The sequence below is a fragment of the Paramacrobiotus metropolitanus genome, unplaced genomic scaffold, assembly GCF_019649055.1.
Source record: "Paramacrobiotus metropolitanus isolate TYO unplaced genomic scaffold, Prichtersi_v1.0 Parri_scaffold0000018, whole genome shotgun sequence".
In the NCBI taxonomy this organism is placed as follows: domain Eukaryota; kingdom Metazoa; phylum Tardigrada; class Eutardigrada; order Parachela; family Macrobiotidae; genus Paramacrobiotus; species Paramacrobiotus metropolitanus.
The window spans coordinates 803155-829967 of record NW_026570238.1 but is presented as its reverse complement, the minus strand read 5'-3'; the positions used below and the strand labels follow the sequence as shown (position 1 = coordinate 829967).

The 26813-nt window shown below is 40.1% G+C and overlaps 7 protein-coding genes across 12 annotated transcripts; 5 read left to right on the top strand and 2 right to left on the bottom strand.

Moving 5' to 3' along the window:
• Nucleotides 1-25: 25 nt before the first annotated feature.
• Nucleotides 26-3444, top strand: LOC129585627 (acetyl-CoA acetyltransferase, mitochondrial-like). The gene is made up of 16 exons (XM_055478377.1): nucleotides 26-204; nucleotides 344-391; nucleotides 589-658; nucleotides 762-809; nucleotides 875-970; nucleotides 1050-1150; nucleotides 1446-1538; nucleotides 1619-1669; nucleotides 1748-1849; nucleotides 1920-1968; nucleotides 2031-2123; nucleotides 2324-2437; nucleotides 2495-2559; nucleotides 2726-2883; nucleotides 2957-3086; nucleotides 3152-3444. Exons 1-15 carry the CDS (start codon nucleotides 169-171, stop codon nucleotides 3075-3077), a joined length of 1245 nt encoding a protein of 414 aa, XP_055334352.1. The 5' UTR covers nucleotides 26-168; the 3' UTR covers nucleotides 3078-3086; nucleotides 3152-3444.
• LOC129585629 (uncharacterized) lies at nucleotides 3357-5372 on the bottom strand. Its single transcript, XM_055478378.1, has 6 exons — nucleotides 5212-5372; nucleotides 4697-4849; nucleotides 4285-4421; nucleotides 4141-4213; nucleotides 3746-3994; nucleotides 3357-3633 (listed from the first exon to the last, which is right to left on the bottom strand). The coding sequence occupies exons 1-6, from the start codon at nucleotides 5225-5227 to the stop codon at nucleotides 3542-3544; spliced, it is 720 nt and encodes a 239-aa protein (XP_055334353.1). The 5' UTR covers nucleotides 5228-5372; the 3' UTR covers nucleotides 3357-3541.
• Nucleotides 5373-6494: 1122 nt separating this feature from the next.
• Nucleotides 6495-12783, top strand: LOC129585717 (prominin-1-A-like). Of its 5 annotated transcripts, none has more exons than XM_055478519.1 (22): nucleotides 6495-6891; nucleotides 7169-7367; nucleotides 7732-7814; nucleotides 8014-8080; nucleotides 8476-8514; nucleotides 8577-8661; nucleotides 8868-9055; nucleotides 9128-9220; nucleotides 9282-9427; nucleotides 9529-9576; nucleotides 9687-9822; nucleotides 10016-10322; nucleotides 10434-10572; nucleotides 10736-11053; nucleotides 11120-11263; nucleotides 11330-11464; nucleotides 11557-11625; nucleotides 11700-11789; nucleotides 11994-12127; nucleotides 12214-12246; nucleotides 12314-12387; nucleotides 12447-12783. In XM_055478519.1, exons 2-22 carry the CDS (start codon nucleotides 7187-7189, stop codon nucleotides 12455-12457), a joined length of 2520 nt encoding a protein of 839 aa, XP_055334494.1. In that variant the 5' UTR covers nucleotides 6495-6891; nucleotides 7169-7186; the 3' UTR covers nucleotides 12458-12783. The 5 variants fall into 5 exon arrangements, with proteins under 5 accessions (XP_055334494.1, XP_055334493.1, XP_055334495.1 ...); XM_055478518.1 differs by having other exon boundaries at nucleotides 7111-7367; XM_055478520.1 differs by having other exon boundaries at nucleotides 6495-7367; nucleotides 8579-8661; nucleotides 8868-9036.
• Nucleotides 12784-12989: 206 nt separating this feature from the next.
• On the top strand, nucleotides 12990-16714 carry LOC129585718 (uncharacterized). The gene is made up of 6 exons (XM_055478523.1): nucleotides 12990-13508; nucleotides 14454-14768; nucleotides 14992-15523; nucleotides 15685-15788; nucleotides 15927-16061; nucleotides 16169-16714. Exons 1-6 carry the CDS (start codon nucleotides 13133-13135, stop codon nucleotides 16387-16389), a joined length of 1683 nt encoding a protein of 560 aa, XP_055334498.1. The 5' UTR covers nucleotides 12990-13132; the 3' UTR covers nucleotides 16390-16714.
• Nucleotides 16715-16741: 27 nt separating this feature from the next.
• On the top strand, nucleotides 16742-18746 carry LOC129585719 (leukocyte elastase inhibitor A-like). Its single transcript, XM_055478524.1, has 2 exons — nucleotides 16742-17968; nucleotides 18134-18746. The coding sequence occupies exons 1-2, from the start codon at nucleotides 16903-16905 to the stop codon at nucleotides 18484-18486; spliced, it is 1419 nt and encodes a 472-aa protein (XP_055334499.1). The 5' UTR covers nucleotides 16742-16902; the 3' UTR covers nucleotides 18487-18746.
• A 376-nt stretch (nucleotides 18747-19122) lies between these two features.
• Nucleotides 19123-22910, top strand: LOC129585809 (uncharacterized). Of its 2 annotated transcripts, none has more exons than XM_055478674.1 (6): nucleotides 19123-19662; nucleotides 20800-21018; nucleotides 21124-21202; nucleotides 21635-21784; nucleotides 21994-22235; nucleotides 22547-22910. In XM_055478674.1, exons 1-6 carry the CDS (start codon nucleotides 19294-19296, stop codon nucleotides 22871-22873), a joined length of 1386 nt encoding a protein of 461 aa, XP_055334649.1. In that variant the 5' UTR covers nucleotides 19123-19293; the 3' UTR covers nucleotides 22874-22910. The 2 variants fall into 2 exon arrangements, with proteins under 2 accessions (XP_055334649.1, XP_055334650.1); XM_055478675.1 differs by having other exon boundaries at nucleotides 22517-22647.
• LOC129585807 (UDP-N-acetylhexosamine pyrophosphorylase-like) lies at nucleotides 22896-26128 on the bottom strand. Its single transcript, XM_055478673.1, has 3 exons — nucleotides 25412-26128; nucleotides 24051-24637; nucleotides 22896-23753 (listed from the first exon to the last, which is right to left on the bottom strand). Exons 1-3 carry the CDS (start codon nucleotides 25740-25742, stop codon nucleotides 23217-23219), a joined length of 1455 nt encoding a protein of 484 aa, XP_055334648.1. The 5' UTR covers nucleotides 25743-26128; the 3' UTR covers nucleotides 22896-23216.
• Between the last annotated feature and the right edge of the window lie 685 nt (nucleotides 26129-26813).

Below are 26813 nucleotides of genomic sequence, written 5' to 3'. Positions count from 1 at the left end.
GCGTTTCGACACTTACAGAATTTTGCTGCTTCTTGTGGCAAAGTAATTACTTATCTAAAAATTAAAGAACTTGACTCGCCTGGCCTTCGGAGTCGTGATTTGTCTAGTAGAACTTTAGATAGCCTCTTCCCTTACATTAATTCCACTATCCGCTATCGCCTGTTGAAAATGTTCCTAATCAGGTCCTCTTCGCAAGCTGTGAAGGTAGGTCGACGCTGTACAGACAGTGTAATACTTACAGAAATTGCACCGTGTCTGCATTTACTAAGGAGAGCAAACCGTCGAGCCTTACGCATTTTTAGCCGTACGGGTCCGTGCATTGAATGCTGTTACCTTTTTACAGTTGTCGCCAATGTGTGCAAGAGCCTTTTCGGTGCGAACGGAAAAAAATGTAGGTACAAGGAATCGTCAGTGGCGAATTTAGGCACACGGACAGCAGGACGCCTGGTCCTGTATTGGGTGTTTGGAGTCGTGTGCCGCATTACGCGTACTCCGCCGTCTTGCAACCCCATCCTCTGCCAGCCGAATTCGCCACTGATTTATTGTGCAAGTAACCCGCGACACTATACAGGTTTTCGAATAATGCAGGACGTTTTCATCGTAAGCGCCGCAAGGACTCCCATTGGCTCCTTCCGCAGCAGTTTGGCTTCTCTTCCAGGTACACTCAAATAATACGATACATGTGTTGTTGCACTTTTTTAAATTTGTGTTGAACATTTTCCTGTTATTTGTACCTCATAACTATAAGAAATCTATTGTAGCACCACGTTTGGGAGCAATTGCTATCGAAGAAGCACTGAAAAGAGCACGTAAGGAGCACGTTTCTGTCTTCTCCGTTATCGATGATTTAAAAGAACAGATTTATGTTATTCAGAAATTGGGAAAAATGATATCGACGAAGTTTATATGGGGAATGTGTGTCAAGCTGGAGAAGGCCAGGCTCCTACAACACAAGCAGCATTGTTCGCCGGTTCGTTAAGCGGTGTTCTGCGGATTTTTGAAATAGAAGAATCAGAATGATGATGTACTGTGAATTTCTTCAAAATCAGGATTGCCATCAAAAACACCTTGCACTACCATAAACAAAGTGTGCGCTTCGGGCATGAAGGCCATTATGATGGCTGCGCAGAATATTGCCACCGGAAATGCCGTAAGTCTGCTCCGGCGAAACATTTTTCCCTTTTACTTTAGCGACTTTTACTTTTTTCCCTTTACTTGAACTGAATGATAAGAAAAAATATTGAGGCTATGATTGTGAATAAAAGATGGCAAGAGTTTTTTGCATTTTGCAGCGGATTTTGTGATTTCTTATTTTTATACGAGTATGTTTAGAGACTTGAAAGCTCAATTAGTAATGTTCTATAAAATAAACAGGAGCACGTTTCTGTGCTGTTGATGGCCTTCAATGATTTGAACTGATTGTTGAAGCGTTTTTGTTGCGCCAGGATGTGATGGTCGCGGGAGGAATGGAATCTATGTCAAATGTACCGTTTTACATCACAAGAGGAGATCTGCCTTATGGTGGAGGGCAGATTATTGTAAGTAGATTTTGACGGCTATCAGTTCTTCGTTCGTTTATGCAATTGTTAGTATTACCTTGTTTGTTTGATTTTGACAGGACGGCATTGTTTTTGATGGCCTTACGGATGCTTTTGACAAAATTCACATGGTAGGCGTTGGAGCGCTGCTACGCTTTATAACTTCGTAACCGGTTTTCACCTGCGAAATTATGTTGAATATTTTTTAGGGAGTATGCGCGGAAAAAACGGCGAAAAAAATGAATATCACCAGAGCGGATCAGGATAATTATGCTGTTCAAGCTTATAAGCGATCCGCCAATGCAGCCAAAGTATGATTGAAAACTTGGGTGTGTACACAAAATATAGTCTAAGTGAAGAGCTGCGCTCTTGTATTTTTAGAATGGATCCTTTAAAGATGAAATTTGTCCTGTTAAAGTTCAGCTAAAAGGTTAGGTTAAAAGGTGGATTACGGTCATACAGAAACCGTAAATTTCTATTTATCAAATTTAGGAAAAGAAACTGTAGTGACCTTGGATGAAGAAGTGACAAAAGTGAATTTTGAGAAGATTCCTACACTCAGGCCAGCTTTCCAGAAAGAAGCCGGTAATGTTATTGATTATAGGTAGCATCGTGTGGTTACTTGTCTCTAACTTATGTTTTAGTTTCGCTCATCTTTTGTGCAGGAGGAAATCTTTTGTTAATTAATTTGCAAACACATAAAAACGTTGATCGTGTGCTTACCTAATTGCTTAAAGCCTAAGGGGTAGTATGTGGTGACCACTATGGCTGCTTATATTGTACAGGCACAGTTACGGCCGGAAATGCAAGCAAATTAAATGACGGAGCTGCTGCGTCCATATTAATGTCCGAAGCTAGAATCAAAAAGCATGGCGCAAAGCCAATGGGACGAATTGTTGGTAAGTATGTGATTTCTTATCAGTTTTTTATCGAATTTGGCATTCGTTTTTTCATAGCTTTTGCGGATGCTGCCAGAGATCCTGTAGAATTCACTATTGCTCCCGCTGATGCTGTTCCCATTGTAAGTCCTACTCATGATGATTACGCTGGGCTTTCAGTACACTTTGTCAGACGGCAGACCGACGAAAGCATTCTTAGTAGTCCTGACTGATTATTTCTCAGTTTAGCAGATCACTGCAGTGTCTCGATTTGTTTTGTTAATAATACTTGAAGTACTCCCTTTACAGGCGCTGAAAAGAGCAGGATTGAATAAAAATGATATAGCCTTGTGGGAAATCAACGAAGCCTTCAGCGTGGTTGCCTTGGCCAACCAAAAATTATTGGATATCAATCCGGAAATTTTGAATATTAACGGAGGCGGTGTTAGCCTCGGGCATCCGATTGGGTAGGTTGTTGTTGGTTTTTCGGTTCTGGACTTTTTGTAATGAATACTTTTATGTCATGTGAATTCCCAACAGAATGTCCGGTGCACGGATAACAAACTCACTGCTTTATAACCTGAAGCCCGGTCAGTTCGGTTGTGCATCCATATGCAATGGAGGAGGAGGAGCATCGGCTATCATTGTTGAACGGCTTTAATTTTGAAAAGTAAGTGCAGTTTGTGGAGAAAAATGGCGTGATTGAATTTGCTGCATCTGGTACCTGGATTGCAGTGTAATCGGATGTGGACTTTGCATATTTGCCGTATCACGAAGTTGTATTGGACGAAGTTGCCGATTAATATGGACAGCTTGTCGTCTGGTAAACCGATTGCTTCTGTCTTTATCAATTTTGGCAGCCAGACAATGTTTGTCGCATTATCAACTCCAGAACGGTAACGATTGGTTTTGATTGTTTTAGTATCTGAATATAGTGAACTGTTCATAAGATGCTTTATTCAATTGTGTGCCGGAAATCTCAGATGTGAAATTACCATAATAAAGCCTTATTCCATTAAGCAAGACAAGTGTTGTAATGCTGGCCGAATTCCAAATCAAATATGTAAATCATACGAAGCTGAATAACTATCACCAAGACTACCCCTAAAAACGGCAACTTTAAGTTCAACATCTTCCATGGGTTCCGGAGGCCCAACAACAGTGATGACCTTTGTACATGCACAGGTTGCCATCATCCTGGACTTTCAGTTCAGCACCTGAAGGAAAAAAGTTGGACTTTGGTCGAATGTTGCTTTTGATAGTTAAACACAATTGTGAACATCGAGAGAATTTACTTCTGTTTTTAATTGTCAACAACCGTTTTCTTACCGTTTTGTCCGTAAGTGTTGCTGGCCCAAATGGGAGTTCCGTTGTGCTCGTACAGTACCAGATTGCCGTCGTGCTGCATGACGCACTTCTGGACAGGCTTATGGCAAGTGTTGCTGGCCCAAATTGGTGAGCCGTCGCTAGTGCGATACAGCACTAAGTTGCCATCGGTCTGCATAATCAAATCCAGTTTACCGTTCTTGGAGTGGATAGAACGGCCAGGAAGAAGCTCTTCGCCCGGGTGCAAAATGTCTGTTAACGAAATAAATTAATTTCCAAATCGTGTGTAAAAGAAGTGACGAAAGGGTAAACTTGACCAGTTTACTGGGAAGAGCAGTAGATTTCAAAAGCTTCAAATCGGCATTCACGTAACACCGTTGAACTTTCTAATCACTGACCTTGCTCGTGTTCCGGACACTGTCCATGGGTGTTCGATGCCCAGACTGGGTGGTTGTGGCAGTCATAGATTACCTATTTAAAAATGACGCTACACGTCAACCAACCGGAAACGGGCCAAATCAGCATGACAGATCGTGACGTACCAAGTTGGCGTCATTCTGCAAGACCAGTTTGCAGTCATGCTTTCCGTGGGTGTTGGAAGCCCAGATCGGATGTCCGCCCGGAGCGTAGACAACAAAGTTGCCATCACTTTGCATAACGGCTTCCACACCGTTTCGGCCTAAAAGTAAGGCACAGTTCTACTTTGGACACTGCACTGTCCAAATTAAAAAGCCGCAACGTTAACGCAAATCCATGACCATATTTTACTACGAGCCGTTCAACGTACTGTTATTATTTTTCAGCAACCAATATAAACTACTCGTACAAATAAAACCTCGGTATAATTAACAATAAATTAATGAGCACCAATACAATTTCCATCCTTCTATACAAACTCTAAGCGGCCTGGTTGTTACTGTTGCGGGATGCGACGCACATGTGTTTATTTCTTACCGTGCGTGTTGGAAGCCCAGAGTGGTCTCAGGTCTTTCCGACTATACAGCACCAGATTTCCGTCATCCTGCATAACCAATTCCAAGGCCTTATTCTGCGAATAGATCCGCTGTCCGCGATGGATCTTCTGGCTGTGTTTCCCATGTAAGCAATCTGACAACCAAAGAACCACCGGCTTTAGTGCTTTACACTCGGAACCTGGCTGCGTTACGCATGCCATACATGAACACTTCAAAAACAATATGTGCCACACGTCTTTACAACAAAACAACTTACACGGACTGTTTAATCAGTAAAGCATTAACAATAAGGTTTGTTGGTAAACAGGAGTTAGGTTGCAAGCGTAATATTAATGCCGGTATCCAAGAAAAAATTTAAGAGGCATAACAATAACAACATAAGTGGAATACAGTGAAACTGAATTAGTTAAGTATTGTTTCCCACTACGCACCGCGACTTTTCAGATCTATCCGACTCAGATTTGTGCACCTGCATAATTTTTTTATAACACTTACCGCCAGCGTACGCCATTTCGGTCTTGGTCTTTGGTTAAGAAACTTGCAAGATAGACTAGAAAGAAAACTGGACTGTGGTGGTGCGAGAACCGACAGCAAAAGACGAACAACTTCGCTGAAAATTCGTACTACTCGTAGACGGCCGGCGGTTTATATTTGACGCCTCAAACCACATTACGCTGATTATCTCTCCGTCATATCGGCTGCGGGTTCCGTGCCTGAGGGAAATCTTATCAAGTCCCAAATATATAAAAGACTTCAAACACTTAAGCTATGACTCTTCGATTGTCAGCTGGCTGTATGAATTCAGGAATCCATGCAAAGTTCACTTTATCTGCGTTATCGTCAGTTCCGCTCCAATAGGATGACTGCCACGCATTTCATCGGTCAGTCTTACATTAAAAGCTAAGACGATGAATCAACACATCGCAATCTGGCGCGACTTTTGTATCCATTTCAGATTTGGAAAGAACTGACTAATTTCCCTACAAAATTGCAGACTGAAGTTAATACCGTATTGTAATAACATTAACCATGGGGATGCTTCAGAATAGAAATAATTTTATTTATACCGGTATAGTGAAGATGGGTGTTTAGACTTTAATTTGACAGTGCCAGAATCCGCGCAAAGACAGAGTAAGAATTCGCAGAAGCTACACATTTATTACTCGTGTAATAGCAGTAAAATGTACACTGCACACAGGATTGCGTATCGAGTTTTTACTTTGATACTCACAATTCCCGTGACATTTTGGTTCCTTTCCATCGTCTTATTTTCCATAGACTTGCAGTAGAAGTACTGATCCACTGTATAGTAACTAGTAAGCGCGCCGGTCAGTTAATGCGTCACTAATTGTCAATACGTAATGCCAGCACAAAATTTAAAAGAATATATTTTGAGCTCTCTTTCAGAAACCAGTGCTGGTACATTCCCTCTTTTGCTTCAAAATTAAATAAAGTGTAGTATTCAAGCTTTAAAAGGCTCTTGGGATCCATCTTGGCTCCACCTTGGCTCTGGCTAACTATATACATTAGTTTTTTACAAGCTGAATTTTTTACTGTACTTATATATACTTAAGTGCGTATGTATGGTTATGTATAGTTAAATAAGGTGGTTACGATAATTATTTGGTTATGAGCATTTTAGTCTATGCAGTAATTACCATTACTGTTACCATGGGGTGATTGCAATCTGGTAAACTGTTTATATTGATTTCAATGCGCGCGGTGGTTTGGCATAGGTTACAGTACTTCTGTTTACATACCGTAAGTGTTGACTTGAGTGTATAAAGATATCTTATGCTAAAGGGAAAGCAACAATATCACCGTCTAAAATGAAAAGTTACCCTAGGTAAAAATCTAAAGCTTGAAATAAACAATGTTTTTGTCAACATCAATGTAAAACATTTGCGGAAAGCTGCCTGTGCAACAATTGGTCAATTTATAAACGCGCACATTCGTCAACGTTTTCGGCATATCGGCTCTACAAATATTTTGAAACGTCGAAGCTGACTCAGCTGAGTACTCTATTTAATTACCGTTATCCATTTTCCTGTTATTCTTGGATAAAGGGATTAATTATATGCGCGTACAAATTGAAATTTTTGCACTTATAATAATTATTAAATTCTTGGAAATGTACAAATCTCACGGGCGTTATCCATCAGCACTTCAGCACTGGTATGCATATTAACTGGGATTAGAAAATTGCATGACCTCTAAATCTAACTATGCACCTGACGGTGTCCTTAGCTTACTTAATTACTGTCGGCCTCAGCGCAATGCTTCGTGAAAAAATTCTTGATTTTGATCTTCTTTGGATGGCTAGAGAGAATGAACTAATATAATCTTTTTATGCTTATATTTCATCAGTTTAATCGATTTTTGTGCAATCGACAGTTTTGGTTTTTGGGCAACTGTTGGCAGTCGCATCACTGAATTATACGAGCGTATTTAGAGCAAGTGTGTACGCACGATGCAAACGGTGTTGTTGCCATATTCCAACGTGACCTATCCATCTTACCATTCTGATGCTGTCTATCGTTGCTCTGTTCCTGTTGAGAACCCGAATCACTCCACCGTTTATGAGCCAGATCCTTGGATTGCTCTGGAAATTGATTTCATGGCTACAGTGCAACCACAAAAGCCTGATCCAAGTAAGCCCTCAAAGGCACCTTTTACGGACTGATTCTCCGCTTTCGTAATTGTTGAAAATCGTGTTCTGATTTATTAGTTTTAAACTGTGCATATCTCATAAAAAATTTTTAAATGTTTAGTTGTATGTTTTCTAAATTCTCATGACAGGCGATCACTTTGTTGTTTAATTTCAAAAGGATCCAAACACGCAATTCTTGTAAGTCAAGAGACTTACAAACTTACCGTTATGTATCTACTGCTTTCCAGGAATCACCATACTTTAGGTGTTCTTACGTTTGAATGTAACTAATTTAGTGCTTACATTATGATCGCCTTAAAAAACTGTCATAATTGCAAATTTGTAATACACACTCATAATTATAGGATTCATAGCATCTCTGCAGAATACAAGTGCTGAAATCATCGATAATTTGCCACATTCTATTTTGGATCTGCTAAAAAGTCCGGTGAGTATTCGGTTTTCCGTATCTTCCTGTTCGCTTTTGGCACAATAAATTTCGAGCCATCCAGAAGTAAATAAGTAAATAATACAATTTAACGTAAGTACATTGCAAAATTGTTTTATTTTTTATTTAGAATGATGTTAAACTGTAAGTTTTACAGCTGTTTGTATGCAGCGTTAATTACATACGTATTTCCTTGTAGGAACTTGGTGGAATTCTGGCATTAACTGTTGTCGGACTTGCGTACACCGTTGCAATGCTACTGCTGGGTATGGTCAGATGTACAAATTTATAGTACAAAGTATAGTACGTTTTCTTAGTTTGTACAAGGACTCGTAGATTCATCATTAATCTTCTTCGCAGTAATTAAGTATTAATACACCATATAAATATTCGCCCTTTGTCACATTCTGCTGTAAAGTAAATTGTTTTTCTTTACTGTATTGATTAGTTAAATGCATAATATTACTAAATACTGTAATAATAAAATAAATAAATACTGTAATTTAGTTTAGTAATATTATGTTAAATGCTTTGCAATATTATCAGTACAAAACGGACGTGGTAAATGCTCGGAAATACGCAGTTCACTAATTAATATTCCGATTTCTGAATGTCTTTCCAAGAATACAACTTTTTGACAAAGAAACGATAAATGTTTTAGGATTACTTTGGTGCTGTTACCGATGTCTCTGCTATAAAAGTAAGTCTCACCTTTGGTTCAACCAAATCAAGACACAAATTAGACAATACATGGTGCATTAGAGATTCAACCAATCGGCCCAAAAGGTCATACTACGGGGCGACTCTGGACGAGCATACTTTTAATGTTCGCGGTGACGACTTTACTGTAAGTACCGGCATTAAATAAAAATAACGTTAAATAAATCATCCTGAAGAAGTCGTTTAATTAAAAAAATTTGTGAGGGCTTAAACCAGCGTATATTATCGTTTGCGCCAACATGTGCTGTTAAGTAAATAGCAGACTTTTGTTGAATATCTGCAAATAACTCAAACACGTGTCTCACAACTTTCTGTTCTGTTAACCTATTAAAGGGCAGCATCGGCGCTGGTTTTTATCAATGGATCCAGTTTTGTGAATTCTTCGGAACAGCTGCTGCCGGTGGTGGAAGACGCATTTTCCGATTTGGCAACCTTAGTCAACGACACCGAGCTACACATTGTTTTTGCCACGCGCCAAGGATTTACAGCAATGCAATACGCGGTAGAGACAAATTTAAATCGTAAATACAATTAGCCTGTCAAAGAACGTAAAAACAGATTGATTATATTAGTAACGAATACTTTTTTAACAGAATCTGGAGCGGTCATAGGAGATCTCGTTCTAGCAAGACTGCGCGAATTAGGCATTGTTGATGACATCTACTCTATGGTGCTCCTTTCTCAAAGTATGATTCTTAGCCTGGTTCAAAGTTTTGTTCCTTTCTGTATACAGCTGCAAATCTTTAGATGCCACAGTGGTAGTTTCGCCGTTAATTTTGGACATCAATACCAAAATTCAGAATCTCAGTTCAGAGGCGGTGAAATTAGAAGGTCAACTGGAAGATTTAACTGAGTCGTTGACGGAAAGCGACTGTCCAGATACCTGCGCCATAGTCAGTAATAACTTTATAAAACGAAATAAGAGTTTTTAAAAACGTAACATATTATGCTGATTTTAAGACAAATTACTGTACCCCGCCGAATTGTTTCGCAGATTGGGCCGTTGGCACGTCAGTTGAAGATCAATGTGGATTTGACCACTGTAAGTTCAAGCATCACTGCACAATGTGGCCCGACAAACACATACTTATCTTATTTTACTGAATCGCTGCGCTAATACTAATCCAATTTCTCTTGCTTGTTAAACGATAGTTCAACATGGACGTCCAAATGAGTAGACTGAACTCCATGCTTTCTGGTGGATTTCAGAACTCAACGGAGGAAGGTTACGCTGAACTTCTCGATTTGCCATCCATAATCCAAAACAAAAGTTCTCCGACGCGAACAGGTTTTTACCTCATAAGAATGATTATCAGTAAAAAAATTGTTCTAGTGTTATTGGATGCTGCATCCAAATATTACACATTCCCATTCAGCCCTCGTGCTGTGTTTAAAAAATACTCGTATAACCCGCAAGGTTCTTGATTTTATTTTTTTTATAACAATAATAAACTGAATAAACGGATTTCCTTAATTTTTAGAGACTTTGGAAAAGGTGCATCATTTTGGGCAAGATCTGGACCATTACCTCGCTGCAGTCGATAACTTTACGAATCCGTTATTGACAGTCATCGATAATCAATCGGACAATATAGATGGCTACGCAACCATTGTCCACAGTTATGGATCCTCCGCGCATACCGCAGTCATTGTTGTCGGGATACTCTTATTGGTGATCTCTTCCGTGACTCTAGCCGGTTGTCTGTGGGGAGGCATCTTTTTCGATCCCGTAATCTTGCCAACACGGAGATCGGGAAAGGTCACTTATGGAGGGTGTTCCCTGATGTGGTAAGCTACAATATATGCAATTAACTGAAACAACAAAATTTTCGGTTACTCTCGTTACGGTGCAGGTTCGCACAGGAATTTTAGATCTAGCATCATTGTATGTATTTGCAGCGCCGTATATACGATATTGATAATCGCATGGATTTTGATGATTATCACCACGATAATGTTTGTCATTGGGACACAAATGGATGCATTTCTGTGCCCGCTTCTTCAAGGGACCAGTAATAATTTCACTTTTCTTGATCAAGTAAGAAGACTAGCTTATTTCATAAAATGCAGTGACTAACGATTACGTCAGTTATGCAAATACATATAATATGTCATCTAAATATGCCAGTTTTAGTAGACGCTACGTTTAGTTTTCTTAGGTTTAACTTTATTTAGTTTAATTAAGAACGCATCAATTTTAGGTTGTAGAAATTATCGAAAATACGACCAGGGATGGAAAACCGATCACAATTATTGCTAATGAAACCCTTCGACCAGGAAATCTGCTAATGCGATGCATGAAGAATTCGCCTCTATATGGCTTGTTAAATCTGGGCCTGGTGTTCGACGTATACGATGTTGAGCGCCGTTTGGAGAAATTCAACATTAGCGGCGTTTTGGAAGGACTCAAAGTGACCATCCATGATGTGATTATATTCAGCCCGCAATCGGATTCGCTTGCTAATGATTTTTTGACGGCCCTGTCTGCGAACTTTTCCTCATATCTTCAAGAACTCAACGTAAGAAGTTAAGAACTTATTCATTATGAAAAAGCAATATCAAGGTCAAGCGTAACCTTTGCACAGACCAACAAATCGCTTGTCGCCGGGAATCTCACTGCTGTTCGCAAAGCGTTAAGCGAAAGTACCGGAACAAACGACTATATAAGCCGAAATATTATACTGATTGACAGAATCGACACTCATGTGCATGCTATGGATGTGTTGCGCGTACGTGAAATTTAAAATCACCGTTCACCATCGCGTGATCATTTCGAAATAATTGTTTTACTGTAGGCATCTTTAGCTACCGAGATAATTTTATTTCAAAGCACTGCTCAGTATTTTCAAGAGGAAACAAGACATATTTTGGAAAAATCAAGGATAGCTCAGCGTTTTATGGAAAACGATGCAACAAACTTTGTTTTCGAGGTACGACGAATGTTGCGGTTATAATTAAAACGACCGTGGTTTACCCTGCCGTAAATGTATGTCGTCGTACTTGTTAACCTCTTCGAATTCAGATCGCTCAGGAATTTGGGGATGAGATTTATGAAATTGCAAAAGAATTTGTGGCGTATGTCGTTGTTACGGTAATCGTGCTTTAAAGTGCTCCAATCTGCTTACATAATTATAACGAAAACCATTTGTTGTTGATAACTGAAAGGTAGTGGACAAGATCGGTCCGTGCCGGCCCTTATACGATGCAGTGACGGCCGTAGCCAACTTGTTGTGCAGTAATTTGATAAAATCGTTGGTAAGCAGCTTTATTTTGACCCAGTTGTACAGTAACCCAAAACCCTTGTGGTATTCGGAAATCCCATATTACTTGCTTAATTAATCTGTTGGATTCCAGCTCAGGTTTCAGCGTGAAAAACATAGCTTTTAAGTTACATAATGGCTTCGTTAACTTATGCACTTTCATTTTCGCCGTATGTGATATTGTGGGACATTTGTACAGAACGGATTATGGCTGGCATTGGGACTGGGACTATTCATCTGTGTCCCAATAATGTTTTGCAACTGTCACCTGGCAAAGTACTATTCTCGCGCTCAAAATACAAACTCCGACGTCGATATCAAAAACCAGATTGAGTAAGTATACGATAAATGTTTTATTTGCGTTGCAGTACTAAAAGCATAAAATCCGTTTTAATTTGGCTCTTTTTGCTCTCAAAAAGGAACAACCGGCCTGTCTTGCATAATCCGTTCAGGTAAACTGCACATATTTTGCGTAAAGTGCAAATTTATATTCAACTCAGCGTGTTCGCGCTTTTTTAGCAACGTTCGTAAAGTTCGACCGGCACCGGCTGTTATCACTGTTCAAGTTGCTGCTGAGCCGCAACCGTCATTCGGTAAGTGACGAAATATCAAATTGTTCTTCTACGAAAAGCTAATAAGTAATACGTTGCAGGCCGCACTTAATTGTCCGAGAAACAGTAACTAAAGTTTACGAGATCTGGAAGTCGGGAAGTAATGCCTGTGGCTGTGAGTAATGGCCTTGCAGAACGAAATTTCTTGCTGACAAACTCGACTACTCCATTAACTTTTAAAATACTGGGAAATTATAATTTTCGAATTTGCGAAGTGCTACAAACTAATTATTTTATCTACTACCTGGCTGGAAAGTTAAGTGTTATCTTCCAACAAGATTGCCAAACGGCTTCTTTATTATTTATCAAATCTAATGCTCAATTTACACACAGAGAATAAATAGTGTCAGTTTAAAATTGCACAAACTGCGCCCTCAATACATTACAAATCCTATTCTTTTTGCACTCTGTTTGCCATGCCATGCGCGTGAACAATTGGCCGCAAGGTTATACACTGCTCGGCTGCACTGTATTACCGCTGATTACACATTTCAAACCGGCTTTCTGGCGATTGGGCTTCCTGGTTCTTGTAAATTTCCGTTCGCATCGTGCGATTTTCACCGAACAAACTCGGATCATTTTTCTCTTCATAAGTGAACACATCTACTACAAGTTGAACGTAGATAGAGTGCGGCAAAAAATGAAACGACGCAGCATTCTCGATGGATCATGCTTTGTATTACCGCGTAATATCATGCGAGTGTTGTAAACATCCATAAACACAGCCATGCGTGCTGATTGCATCATAATCACAACATTGCTCTCTGTTTTCCCGGTGCTGCAGCATGTGGTCACTGGTCAAGGGCATCATGAGTGTCCATTGGGTTGTCGATGTGATTTCGAATCGCAGTACAAACGTGTTCGCTGTGAAGTTACGGACAGTGGAATTGTTATAAATTTTCATGATATCGATTCTGATATACATTTTTTAGAAATTTTACCCCGACAACGCGGTAGAATTGACACATTCGGCCCTTCATTACCCGATGTATTCTTGGATTTTCCATTTTTAGAAAGATTAATTATACGGAATAATGGAATTACTAACATTCCTTCTAATACAGCACGGCAGTTATCAAAACTGAGGGCCTTGGATGTATCTCGTAAGTTCATCGATCTCATCGAATTTATCCGCGTCTTTTAAAATTTCTATTTTATGTAGTAAATTATTTGTATACAAATTATTGCCCTTTTTGAAGCCATAAGTGAATGAATACATACTTGCTTTGCTAACTGACTTAAATAATTTGTGAATGTATCATCGCCGCATATACTACAGCAACTCCAAGTGAATAGTACATAACCAATATACGAAACGGGATTTGAGCAAGTTTTTGTGTCCAATAACGTGCATAAACTGGACATAAATTTGTATCCTAACTGCGACTTCGATTCTGATAATGCTTTTACATGTAAATTTAAATTTTGGCTTCTAATTACTGACGGAATTTTCATGCATTAAATTACCAATAATATATAAATTATAACACAGCCAGGTGCATCACGGCTAATTAAAACAAACAGTACTATATATCATTATTTTTCCAAGTTAAATTTGAATGATTATTTATTCAACTAAGGTTATGTACTGTATAACTGAACAGGGCCTGTGGGAGTTAAAAGGGGATTACAATGTGGCTGGAAATACCTCATGAAATTATTGTCGCTACGGGAAGTAGTGTTCCCAGTAAATAGTTAAACTGTAATGTGTTGTTGCAGATTGCAACTCACCAGTAAACTAATTTTACTATGACTATTAATCGTTGTCACCATTCACAGAACTTATCGAACGAGTACTCTTATTTCTGGCTTTCCGTGTAGTTCTGTTAGAGTTTTCCAAGTTCTGACATATTACTCCAAGTAATTACTTCCTTTAAGTTTAAGTATGCAACTGAAAAACCCTACGTAGAAACGGTCGTAGGATTGCATTCAGTTGAAAATGAAACTATTTTATGTAAGACGAAATTGATTTTAAGAAAATGATGATTTGATTGATAATAATATTAAAATTAAATGAAAAGATGCAAGCATCCGCATGATATTTCCAGAAAACGAGATCTCTTCACTGCGAGGCTTATCTTTGGATATTCTTTCTGGATTGGAATCGCTTGAGCTTTCTTCCAACTTTCTTCGGTCCATCGAGTCCGGAGAGTTCCAACGATTGGTCCGTTTGAGATTCCTTGGATTAAGTTCCAACAAGATTCAGTCATTATCCCCCACTGCCTTTGACAACCTGCACAATTTAGAAACACTAGATCTAGCCGGTAACCTTCTTCGGGATTTGCCAGTTGGTATATTGTCTCGGTCCGGTCGGCTACAGTACTTGGATTTAAGCGGCAACCAGTTTAGCTCGGTACCACAGGGTAAACCGGATACAATGACGATTTTTCATCTCCTTTCAAAACTCATAACTTGATTAGAGAATTATTGTGTCCTTATTGTGCTGTTTAAGGTGGTTAAATTGTACTAGTATCAGTAACGTGCCTAAAAACCGCAATATTAACAACACCAGCTGTACTACGAGTAGTTCCAGTAGGTGTTAGCGACTGTGCGTATTTTTAATAATTACATGCACCATTTTTTTAGAAACTCTTAGCATTAGAGGACTAACCAATTTGCTTTTGGACGATAATCAAATTACCACTGTCTCGTCTTCTGTGGTTACCTTTTGGAGATCACCATCTCTGCAAGCAGTTACGCTCTCAAACAATCCAATACTATGCGACCGTTCTGTTACCGACTTCGTCAGTTGGGTGCAGACGGCTGAAGGCGCGCGCAAGGTCTGCAATGCTGACCAGCGAGATGGTCGCCGGCGGCCGTGTCCGTCTTGTAGTCAGCCGCGGGTGTTAGCCGGTTTACCGGTTAACGAGCTTAATCTGCGCGATCTTGGGCAGTCGGATCAGCCAGGTGGCACAGGCAGTTCTCACCCGAACAGTGGCGGTGGCTTCGTGACCTTTCAAGTCGGCGATCCCAGCGAAAGATTAACAGCCGGATCGAATTCAACACGAGATACCGGAGTTCAACGGCAAATCTATGATCTGACGGATAGAGTGCGGAGAAGCCTGCCCGATGCTGGGGTGGAATGTTCAGCAACGAAATGCTACATTTTCTCTGCAGGGTAAAAGTTTTCAGAACATTTTTCAAGAAAGGGCACATGGCCGTTGACAAAATTTATGCCGCTTTGTCCGTGGCAGTAACGTCGCTGCAAATGATACCAGCTAGTACTTTTAAGACCAGCTAGATCCAGATCAATGTTTTCAACGAACACATTTGTTGTAGCGGCACAAGGAGTTGGTCAACTGCACAGTCAACGTGCCGTGATCTGGGGCTGGACCTGGCCGAAATCGGAAATCCTGCAGAACAAAAGGAACTTATGTCCTTGTGTAAGCAGTTTGCTGCAAAAGTATCGTTACTTCGTAACCTTCCGCTGTATGATAATCAGCAGCATTTCTGTAATGAGGTTTCATTAATTTCCGTGGATTAAATTTGACGAACGCTGCACACCAGGGTGAATGTTGTAGTGATTAAATCGGTTCAGGAAAATGCGCACCGCTCATCGCCTAGTCGGGGATGGTGGATTGGGTTGCGGTACAGTCCACGACGGCGCGAGACATCATATGCCACCACGGGACGAATAGCGTCTTATACAAATTGGGGTTCGTACGCTGCTGAATTTTTTAGAATGACATGACGTAAAATACGCTGTCTTCTATCGTGTTTCCAAATTATACCGTTTAGCTAATTTCCTTAATATTAATTTCAGCGGCTGGCCGGCCAAATTTAATTGGATTTAGTGATGAATGCGTGGAGCTCCTGGACATTGGCCAGTGGAATGATGGACCTTGTACCCTGCACATCGACAACCAGTTCGTCTGTCAGACCATGCTGTCTTCTAATCAGCAAACTGATACGCGCAGTGCGAGAAGCCCTTTTACTCCTCAAAGACAATCAGCGGATAGTGCATTTTTTACCATTGTGGAATAAGGACATGACGTTTTATCGAATAATGTTAATTGTCTTGTTGTCTCAGGAGAGCGCTTACGTCAGACGGTCACGACTCCCACAAAATTTAATAAAAACCGATAATTTTATCTCTATGAGTTACTAATTATGAACAAGTCGAATACTAAGAACAAATAGATATTTATTAATACCCTTCTGTGAAATTTGTGAGTTATGGATAAGATTGACATGCGTGTACTTATTACGCGGTTGTTTTCTTTTTGCGATGGCCCGAAGGCTACTGTAGTAACGAATACACCGGTTGAAAGAAGCTTTCGGCTAATTTCATAAAATCACATGGATGTGAGCGATGGACGCAGACATTTATGATTGTACCGAATTTCGCGATTATTATGATCGGGTCCCACCAGTGCATGTTCCAATAAACTGTGTGTACAAGTATGCAAGATTACGGCTTTCTGGTTCCATCTTAAACTGCAGGAAGTGGAAATAATATAGGTGTTTGTTTTGGATCAATTAATATACACTTAAACCATGGACCAACTTCGTCCACCTGTGGAACGACTGAGTTTTGATATGTTCACAGCCGCTTCGGATTTATTGCACGAAAGAGGGCAAGATGACAAGAATTTTGTTGTGGGAGCGTTTTCAGCAGCAGCAGCCGCTGCACTGATTTATGTTGGATCGGAGGGGACCACAGCCGACCGACTGAAAAGGATCATGCGTTTTGAACGGCTCTTCGAAAACCGCTGCACACCACAGCTAATTATGATTGCTTTCCGGCAAGCAGTCGCCCACATTACCAAGCGTCCGGATCAACACTTTCCGCTGGATGATCAGTCAAAGCAGAGTGCCTTCCAAGTTGTACTGGCCAGTAAAGTATTTTTCCGTGTCGGTAACGCGATCCGCAGTGAACTCTACAATAACGCCAAACACGTTTTCAACAATGATATAGCCGAAATGGAAGACATCAAAGACGGCACCACGCTGGACGAGCTGAGAAAAAACATCAATCAATGGGTGAAGAAAAACACTGATGGGGAATTTGCTGAATTATTAGCCCCCATTGATTTGCAGGATGTGGATGACGACTTGACAAGAATGTTTCTTCTGAACGTGACCTTTATGCGGGCGCGGTGGAATGAGTCGTTCATGTTTAGTGACGTAACCGAAGGTATCTTCACCAATGTCCACGGGAAACAGCTCGCGGTGCCAATGATGCAGGGAATTAAACATCTGGTATATTCGGAGGATACGGTACACCGGGTTAAATATATTGAACTCCCATATGCGAACAACGAAGCATCACTGTGTCTGATGTGTCCAACACCGTACCGTGGACGCCGCCGGACCATCAAAGAAATGCTCAGGAACTTTGAGTCGGATACCTTCGCAAGAATAGCTGTTAAGAAGAAATTACGAAAAGTTAACTTCAAAATGCCCAGATTTAAGGTTGATAATACATTGGATCTGAAGGATATTTTTCAGCGAATTGGTATGATGGCTGCGCTGGAAGGCGTATCATCGGCAGCCACCGGTTCCAGCGTAATGGACAATTCCGGGTTTTCTCTGATCGGAGCATTTCACAAATGTTCAATGGGTATAAATTCACCTTTATCGCAATGTTTACCAAAGCATACAAGTTTTGTATTTCGTATAATGTATGTATTAGATTTGCCGCTATTCATTATTTAGAACACTCGCATCCGAAAGTTATTACTTCATTACTTTTTGGTATGTATAAAAGTGCACGTAATTTTTGCAGAGGTCAACGAGTTTGGATCATCCGCCGATTCTTTTTCACGTAAGCCTTCGGAAAAAAGTGAAGTCCCTGAATCAAGCAACGATATTCGACATAATCGAGTGTCATCTATTAGCGAGATTGTGCAGTTTCACGCTGACCACCCATTTATATTCAGTGTGCGGCACAATTTGTCTGGATTGATTTTATTTGTTGGACGGGTGGCCGATTTTCCGAGTGCGCCAAGCGTCAGTAGCAGTGCAACGCGCAGTAGTTCCGCGTCGAAAACGTCGGAAACTATTCGGAATTTCTTCAGTCGGCAGCTGAGTGGCGGAAAATTCCCTTCGCTGGCCCCAACAAAAAGCGCTCCTAAATAACCTTTCACCACAAATTTTTTGCTATTTGTTGGCATGAAGTTAGTAATTAGAGTGTACGATGGGTGCATATGCAGATTATACGATACAAGAAATCATAGTGTACAATGCTACCATGAGTCCTCTTTGTAGAATCCTTAAATTTGCTCATTACTTGTAACGTAGCCACAATACCGCTTAAAACAACAGTACAAAAAAGTTCGTGAGCTGTGTAGTATAATTAATGCGACTGCTGTATAGAGGAAAGACACTATAAAAAAATGTTCATGCAATTCATTCATCAAGTAATTAATCAGTTCATTAATAATGTCAAATTTCGGTTTCTCACAGATAGCCTTACGGCTTTTTTTCAAACCGGATAGGTATTAAGAAAGTTTGTCTCAATACATATGAAATATGGAAATAACAATCAATATTGAACTGATGTGAGAAAATGTTCGTTTAAGTTATTTCATCCTCTGCAAGGTAGTACGTCTCTTGTGCCTTAAGTTAAATTAATAGGATCACTTGATACAAAGAGTGCTGTAGTAGTACACGTGCAAAAGCGCCATAGCGCAGCCAAAGATACGTACCTATGTACGTACGAACATCTGTTCTCTGGCTAGCACGGCGGTCCATAGAAACAGTGAAAACGTCTATACTTACCTCACATCGAATTCGAAACGTTACTTATTCCGGGGTCTTCAGTGTGAAACCGTTCTCAGAATTTTGAATTTTATTTTAATACTCATTCGAACATATCGCGTACTCGTACTTTAATTTGAACTTATTAAGTTAATTCGCATTTGCGCACTAATACTGTGCGAGTCCATGCCGCTCTCTGAAAATTCTGACCTTTCCACTGTTTGTACGTCCTCCGGTCCTCGACGTCTGCCTCGAAGATTCAATTTCCAACCAACAAAATATTCCCGCGAAGGACTGACCTCGCCTGGTCCCAGCGAATTCAGCAGTTTTACCGAAAACGACTCATCCTGCAGTCTGTCGTCCCGCAGCAGGTGTACAAAACGAAAATACCGCTCCAGCTCGTCGCGAAATAAGGAAAATTACATCAAACGCAGGAAACCTATCCGGGCACTTCCGATTCGCCGCACACGGACATGCTCACGAAGTCTGCACATTAAAAGTAGAAGCGCCCCGCGACATCATAGTGTTTTGTACACCGGCAAAAGCACTCGCCAGGTAAAACAATTGGGCGAAAAATTATAATAAGAACCAAGACTTTGTTAATAGGCTGACTGATTGGATAGTAAAAAAACTTGATCGCTTTGTAAAAGTAAATTGGAGACTGTACTTTAAAGCATTTTGTGCATATTTTCAACAGAGGTTTAATTTTTAAATAAAATTAATACGGTGTAACGTACAGAGAATGCAACTGTCCACTGAAAATTTCAGTCATAAAAACTATTTAGAATTTACATGGTAGATACATATAGATATGCATATCTATATTAGTCAGCAGTATACAATAATTATAGGTGACCACTCCGTACACACCCTTTCACACCCTTTTACTCCGTACACAACCTTTTGCACTCCCTTTCATTCCGTGCACAACCTTTTTGCGCTTCCTTTCATTCCGTACACAACTTTTAATTTTTTTTAATTTTTTCACAGCAGAGTTATTTCTGGAATAAAAAAAGTGCAATCTCGACCGTTTTTTGGATTTTGAACAGCAACGTTTTTCACCCTAATCTCCGCAAGATCTGCTCCGTAACACTTGTATGTTCAATCTTCGCTTGCCACGTGAGTTATTTGTCGACGCTGCCATACACCAGGACGTCTTCGTCGGAACGGTCCCATGATGTTGCAAAAACTTGCAAAAACGTAGTAATATTTTTTTTGTAGTTTTGCTTTTCTGTACTAATATAGATTACAAGTATTCAAGTACAATACCCATTCCGTGCACAACCTTATAGGTTGTGCACGGAATGAAAGGGAGTGCAAAAGGTTGTGTACGGAGTGAAAGGGTGTGAAAGGGTATGTACGGAGTGGTCACCATAATTATAACCTAAAAAAATTTCGCAGCAGCTGCTTGCCGCTTTACAGGCGTATAAACAAAAAAGTAGTAATCTTGCGACTACAGTAGTGCCGTCCGTCGAAATCCATTAATACCGTTAAACGGCTGTACTAAATTACTACTACATCGGAAACCGGAAGAAATCAAACTGGACTATCAGTTGTAAAAATTCCACTGTAAATACAAAGTGGTGCAAGTCCTAAAAACCTTTAAAACCTTTAAAACTCTTAAAACTGTAAAATTACTAAAACTTCTAAGACTCTTAAAATAAAAAAATTAAAAAAATTCTTAATTTGCAGTTGAATATAAAGAAGCGAAAAGCTTTTCTCGACCGCATTCGTGCTCAGGAACCGGATGTGGAAATTGGTTGCGTTGTTAGGAGTTCGGAGAGCGATGATGTTCTGATCGCAGAACATAAAACCGCCATTTCCGCCAAAACCTTGGCTCATGGTCAACACGAGATTACCAGTGTGGCGAGGCTCACCAACAGTTTTATCGGTAGAGGCGGTTTTGGTGAAGTAAGCTTCGCCAGTTATAGGACTTATATAGCTTATGTTTTACTTAATTAAACGTGTTTTCACGTGTTTTGGCTCTAAAGTAAGAGAAAATTAATATTTTGTCAGGTCTCGGCATGGCAGATAACGACAAAGGACGGAAAAGTCCATCGCGTTGCTGTGAAATGTTTCGATGCTCAAGACGAAGGTGTGAAATTAAAATATTCTTTTCATTATTTCGAAATCTAGAATCAAAATTTCTAAAACATTTATGAACCTATAACTTTGATTGTTTATTCCGCAAGTGCATTCTACAGCATGCTTTATATGGAATACAAGCACATAATTATAACGAAGTTCTGTTCAACTTCAAAGCATAAGTAGGAATTTATTCGTTCATTCAAATTTTAAAACCGAGCCATATTTCGCCTTGTACTGGCGTACAAGGCGCCCGCTCATACCTTTAATACATAATTGTATGCCAATGCCATAATATTCCGAAAAACTAGGATTGTATCTACCAGATTGCTTAATTGCATGTTTTCAAAACTTTGGAAAAGGTAATTACTTACACATTGTTATACTTCATAACGAAATGGCTAATACAAAAGTGACTGCAATAATTTTGCCTAGTTGTCAGGTTTGAAACTGGCCGAAGCCGAAGCCGCCGTAATGATGGAGTTTGAACAATTGTTGAACTCAAAATTGTTGTTGTGGTTTGTACCACGACGTCTCCGATGTTTTCCGAAAGATTTCCCTTATCCTGCAATAATAATGCCTCTGTATGAAAGTAAGTGGCAAGCAATCGCATGGCAAACCCGTGATGACTGAAAAGGTCAGTTTTGTGCAGCGCGCCGCAGTGGTCTTCATTCTAAATTTACATTCATGCTCCTTTACTCCTTGCACGGTAGTCATACTACATTGGATAAATTCACAAAAGTGCAGCACACTGCTTACAATATGGCCATTTTTCCAACTGTTACGGTTAGTGTTTTTCAGACCGTAAATGTATTTCACCGTCCCTGTACAATTTGGTTTTTGATAAGCGATTAATACGGCCCACAATAGCGTGGATCCTGAGAACAGCCATTCTGCTTTTGCGAGTCCTCGTCAAATTACATTCTGCCGGATGGGCGCATGGCGACTTACATGCCGGCAATGTCATGCTGACAAACCGTGAAATAGTCCTGATCGACTTTAGCAAAGCAAACCGCAAAAATCGTCCGTACATATACAGTTTGGTAATAACAAAATAATAATGTCCAATGGTCGACGTTTTCTGTTTATCCTTTAAGTACTAAAGCGACAGCAAATGCGAAGTATGAGAAAAACTGCGTACTCGTAGAACAACTTGCGTATCCGCGGCTCAGTAATATTCAGGTATTGATTTTTGACTATTTATAATGCGAAGACATACAGGGAAGACAGCCAACAATGCCAGTCTGGCATATAAGAACTGTTTAACTGGGAGTATTATAATTTTTTTAGTTCTAGCTTTTGTTTACTAAATGGGTGTGGCTAGGTACTTCATGTTGTATGCGCTTATCGGTAGAATAACGATGCGGACTGGATAAAACAACTGGACTGGATCGAACCCAAAGCTGTGATTGGACAAGACTGTTGTTCACGCGCCAGCGATATTTGGAGTTTCGGCAAACTTATCCAGATTTTGCTAGAAGCTTCCGGGGTTTCGCCATCATGCCTTTCGAAAAAGGATCTTGAATACCATCGACGATTAAATGCTGTGGTGCACTTAGCTTATCATAAACGCCAATATCGACCGGATGTACAGTTTCTACTAGATGTTCTTAATTGTAGAGAATTCGCTTCCCTGAGCATTTGTACCTGTCAGTCCGACTGTGAAATGTTGCAAAAATAGCGTCATGCTTTACAAACCACACGTTCATCTCGTTTCATTAATAATCTTTTCACATCACCTAATGGGAAACTCACATTCGCTTTTACACAACTACCCACAAAGGTTCTTTTCATTTATCAAAACTCGACCTTCTACCGGTATAAAAATCAGAAGATTATAGAGGTCACCAGTCGGACACAATGCTATGAAATGTCTAAAACGCAAAATTTCAGCTGCATAAAAATTTTAAATCTTAAATAAAAATAAAATTTAATCTGCATTACAAAGGGAATTATTCACGATCATTACAAATCGATACATGGATAGATCATCCATGTATCGTCAATGATTATTACAAAGGGAATCAGTCAATGATACATGGACTTTCGAATGTTTTGCCGCGCACGCGTTCTTCCAGGCCTTCTCCACCGTATGAAACCAAAGGAGAAATCTCACAAACCACTTGTTCGCCTTCATTGCGAATGAATTCTCCACCTGCCCTGGAAATGAATCGTGCATGCAGATCAAACACTGCGTTACGTGCAGTGGTAGGAGTATCGTCCGAAGCTCCATCAGCATTCTTCAGTGGGGCAAATTCATCACTACGAATTGGTTCCCATACAGCGAACCTGTTGGCAAACTGGAACACGTCAAAGATAAACTTTTCCATTTTGATTCCATTGGGTTTAGCAGGTTTAATGGTTGCGCCATGGCAGTCAACGTAAGGAATTTTTTTCTTCGCGATATGGTAAGGCAAATCATCATCATGCTGCCGACAGATATCGTTCAGAAAGTCGGTTGTGAAGAAATGGTTGGCAATGTTGCCGGCATTAAACATCAGAGAACCATCGGAAAGGCGACGTTGTGCGGTTTCCGGAAGAATTTCACTATACTCTACCACCTAAACGCCAAATAAAAAAGATGTTATGAAATCACTGCGTGAAACTTCATAATAAAGAAGCTCAAGTAATTTCATTAAGAGGTGCGAATTATCATCCCCGCAGCATGAGCAAATTACCATACTATCAGCTCCAAGTATAGTGTTACTGTAAACTAATTCTGTCAACGAAATGATTTATGAAAAAATGACGAACCAGGTCATGAGAGCCTAAAGCGAAACACCTACATCGGCGGCGCCTTACTCTACAAACCATCAGACGAAATATTCAAGTCAGAATCCATGCCAACTCTTTCTCACCTGCCATATGCCTTTTGTGCCATTTTTCCTCACTAAGCATACCACACCGACGGCTTCATTAGGATCAGTTTTGGCGACCACCTTGTTACCACATTCCAAATTTTTTGCTATGCAGTAGCCAATGAAATGAGGATCGGCCATCCGTACCAGAATGTTGTCCACACCACAAGCATGCACATATTTGATCCCATTTTGCGACATATCGTCCAACACTTTTTCCTTTAACAATGCTCGATACAGCCCACCATTGCCGCCGGGTGCAGAGGCGATCTTCGAGGGCGATTCCAGAATAATCTTTCCGTCGAAATCAAAACAAGGCAGCATTTCTTGTTCAAAAATCACTACAGATTTCTTGTCAAGGCCAAAGTAATCATGCTGGGAAAAGAATGTTTCTGTGGCATGCTTTGTGTGCTCACTGGTCATAATGTACCAACGAATTTTGCCAGATTTCCCATAGGATTCTTTGGCCAAGTCCTGGAGCCTTAAAATACGCTCGGCTTGGATTTGATAGAGTGTTTTGTTAGACGGAAGTCCGACACTATACATTCCTTTAGGATAATCAACTCCAAGTCGGGTGCCTTGACCACCTGTAAAATCGCACATCTCAGTTTCGATTCTGCAAAGCACAAGTACAATACGAGTATGAAACAGAATAAGTTTCTCAATTTAAATAACAATCGCTAAAAACTATGTTCTTCCATAAATTTATCGTAAGAATGAACGTACACTTAGTCATTTTTCGAAAGACTACCGGCATGAAACTGGATACAAAACTAAACTGCGGCATATTGCGCAATCGCCAACTATCAACATAAGGGAAAAAAAGAAACCATGCCATCAAGATGAAACTTTTAACTCACTCGGCAAACAGTGCAGGAGATTGCATGTCTATTCACAAATTCCAAAAATTATTTTAATGCGCAATTTAGTACTCCAAGTTGCCAACTATGCATATGAATGATATGATTATTAAGAAAAGCCCGTATTCCTGGTCAACACGTAAATACGCAAACGTTAAGCTAATGCGACGTCCAATTTTCAACTACACAAAACCTGTGCAAAACCTAATCTTAACCCAAATTTAAATGCAAGTAAATACCACCTGACGCTCCGAAATCTAGATGGAAAATGCAATTTCGTGCAACTAAAAATTTTATTACGAGTACGGAAGATAAGTTAGTGGACGAACGAATGCCACGTGGCACTGTTTACCGAAATAAGATCGTTATCTGCTTCATATCTTTTGCGTCCAGCTGCACTCTTCGTGATGAAAAATTTCAGAATTAAGAAAAAATTCAATTCATGAATATCTGTAAAACGGCGCCAATAATGAATAACAAAATTAAACATCGCCTGCTTACCAGCCAGCAGAATAACAGCTACTTCCCCATTGGACACTGCATGGAGTCCTTTGGAGAGGAAGTCTTTCAGCTCCTCCGCAGTGTTCCGCTTCACTCCACCGTATAACTCCGAAGGCACCGGTTCCATGAATTTGTCGATAGATTGAGCAATAATTCCAGCTGAGTCTTTGGTTTGCTGGTACATCTTGTCCACGTGCTGGAAATCGACATGTTCCAGCTGGTGGAGAAGGGACTGTCGTTCTTCTTCCCGCAGGGTGTCCCAAAACTGCAGCAGATGCTGCTGCCCATGTTTGTCCAAAGTGTGGGATATTCCGGCCATATCAAGATGCATTGCCAGGTAATGAGAAGGGTCGCAGTGAACTGATTCGGGTCAGTGAATTTGATCTGTCACCGAAAGATTTCAAGAAAGTCTGTGCATGACGGTCGACTGAAGAGAACCGGTTGCCGTCACTACGGCATGAACGATCTGGGCCACGAGGTAAGGTACAGTAGCTAATTCGTCGATTCCGCAATATTAAAAATCAGATCAAGCACACGTGAGCTGATGCCGTCTTTTGCACTACTTATTAATAAACCAGAAGGCAGTGATGATGACTTACGCATTCAAAAGATCAACAGTCTATCCTAAAATGTGCAGACAGACACCATACAGTACTGTACATTAAAGTGATTAAACTGATTGATTGATTAATATCGTGTGAAATTCTTTTTAAAAGATTTTTTTGAAGTCTTTCTACCTAATCCTGATTCCTGCGTTGCGGTTCATGTAACGTAGTCGCCGTCCTACGAAGGAGTGTTTTGTGAAAATTTCGATGTCTTGAGATTTTTATAAATTTATTTTGACATGATCAAGACATTAGTACTATATTATGTCTTGATACTTTATGAGAGAGCGAAACATCAAACCCTAAGTGATGATATTATTTTTTGTGTTTTTCTGTCACTTTGGCGCGCCCTTATAATTAAGGGATTTGGCCCGGTACATAGCGCTATAATCGTGTACATTGACGGGAATATTCGCTTTCGCGCACTTTCAAACACTTTTTTGGGTTGCTTTTTGACATTGTGTAGCCAAATGATTGGTGTACATAGGCGTGAAATCCGTTTTCGCGCGCAACATCCGGTTGCGGAGTTATGAGGGTAACAAAATTCCAAAAAGTTTAAATGCATTCAGGTGTACCAAAAGTCTCATTATGGACCGATCCCTTTCAAACTTTGCACGGAAATGCACATAACCATGAAGATCGTTTTGACACGGATCCACTGTTCTAACATGTTTTTCAAATTTTAAAATGAATTTCAAAAATTTTAAAATTCATTTTAAAATTTGAAAAAAAATCGTAGAAGTCTGGATCCGTGTCAAAACGATCTTCATGGTTATGCATTTACGCAAAATTCTGAA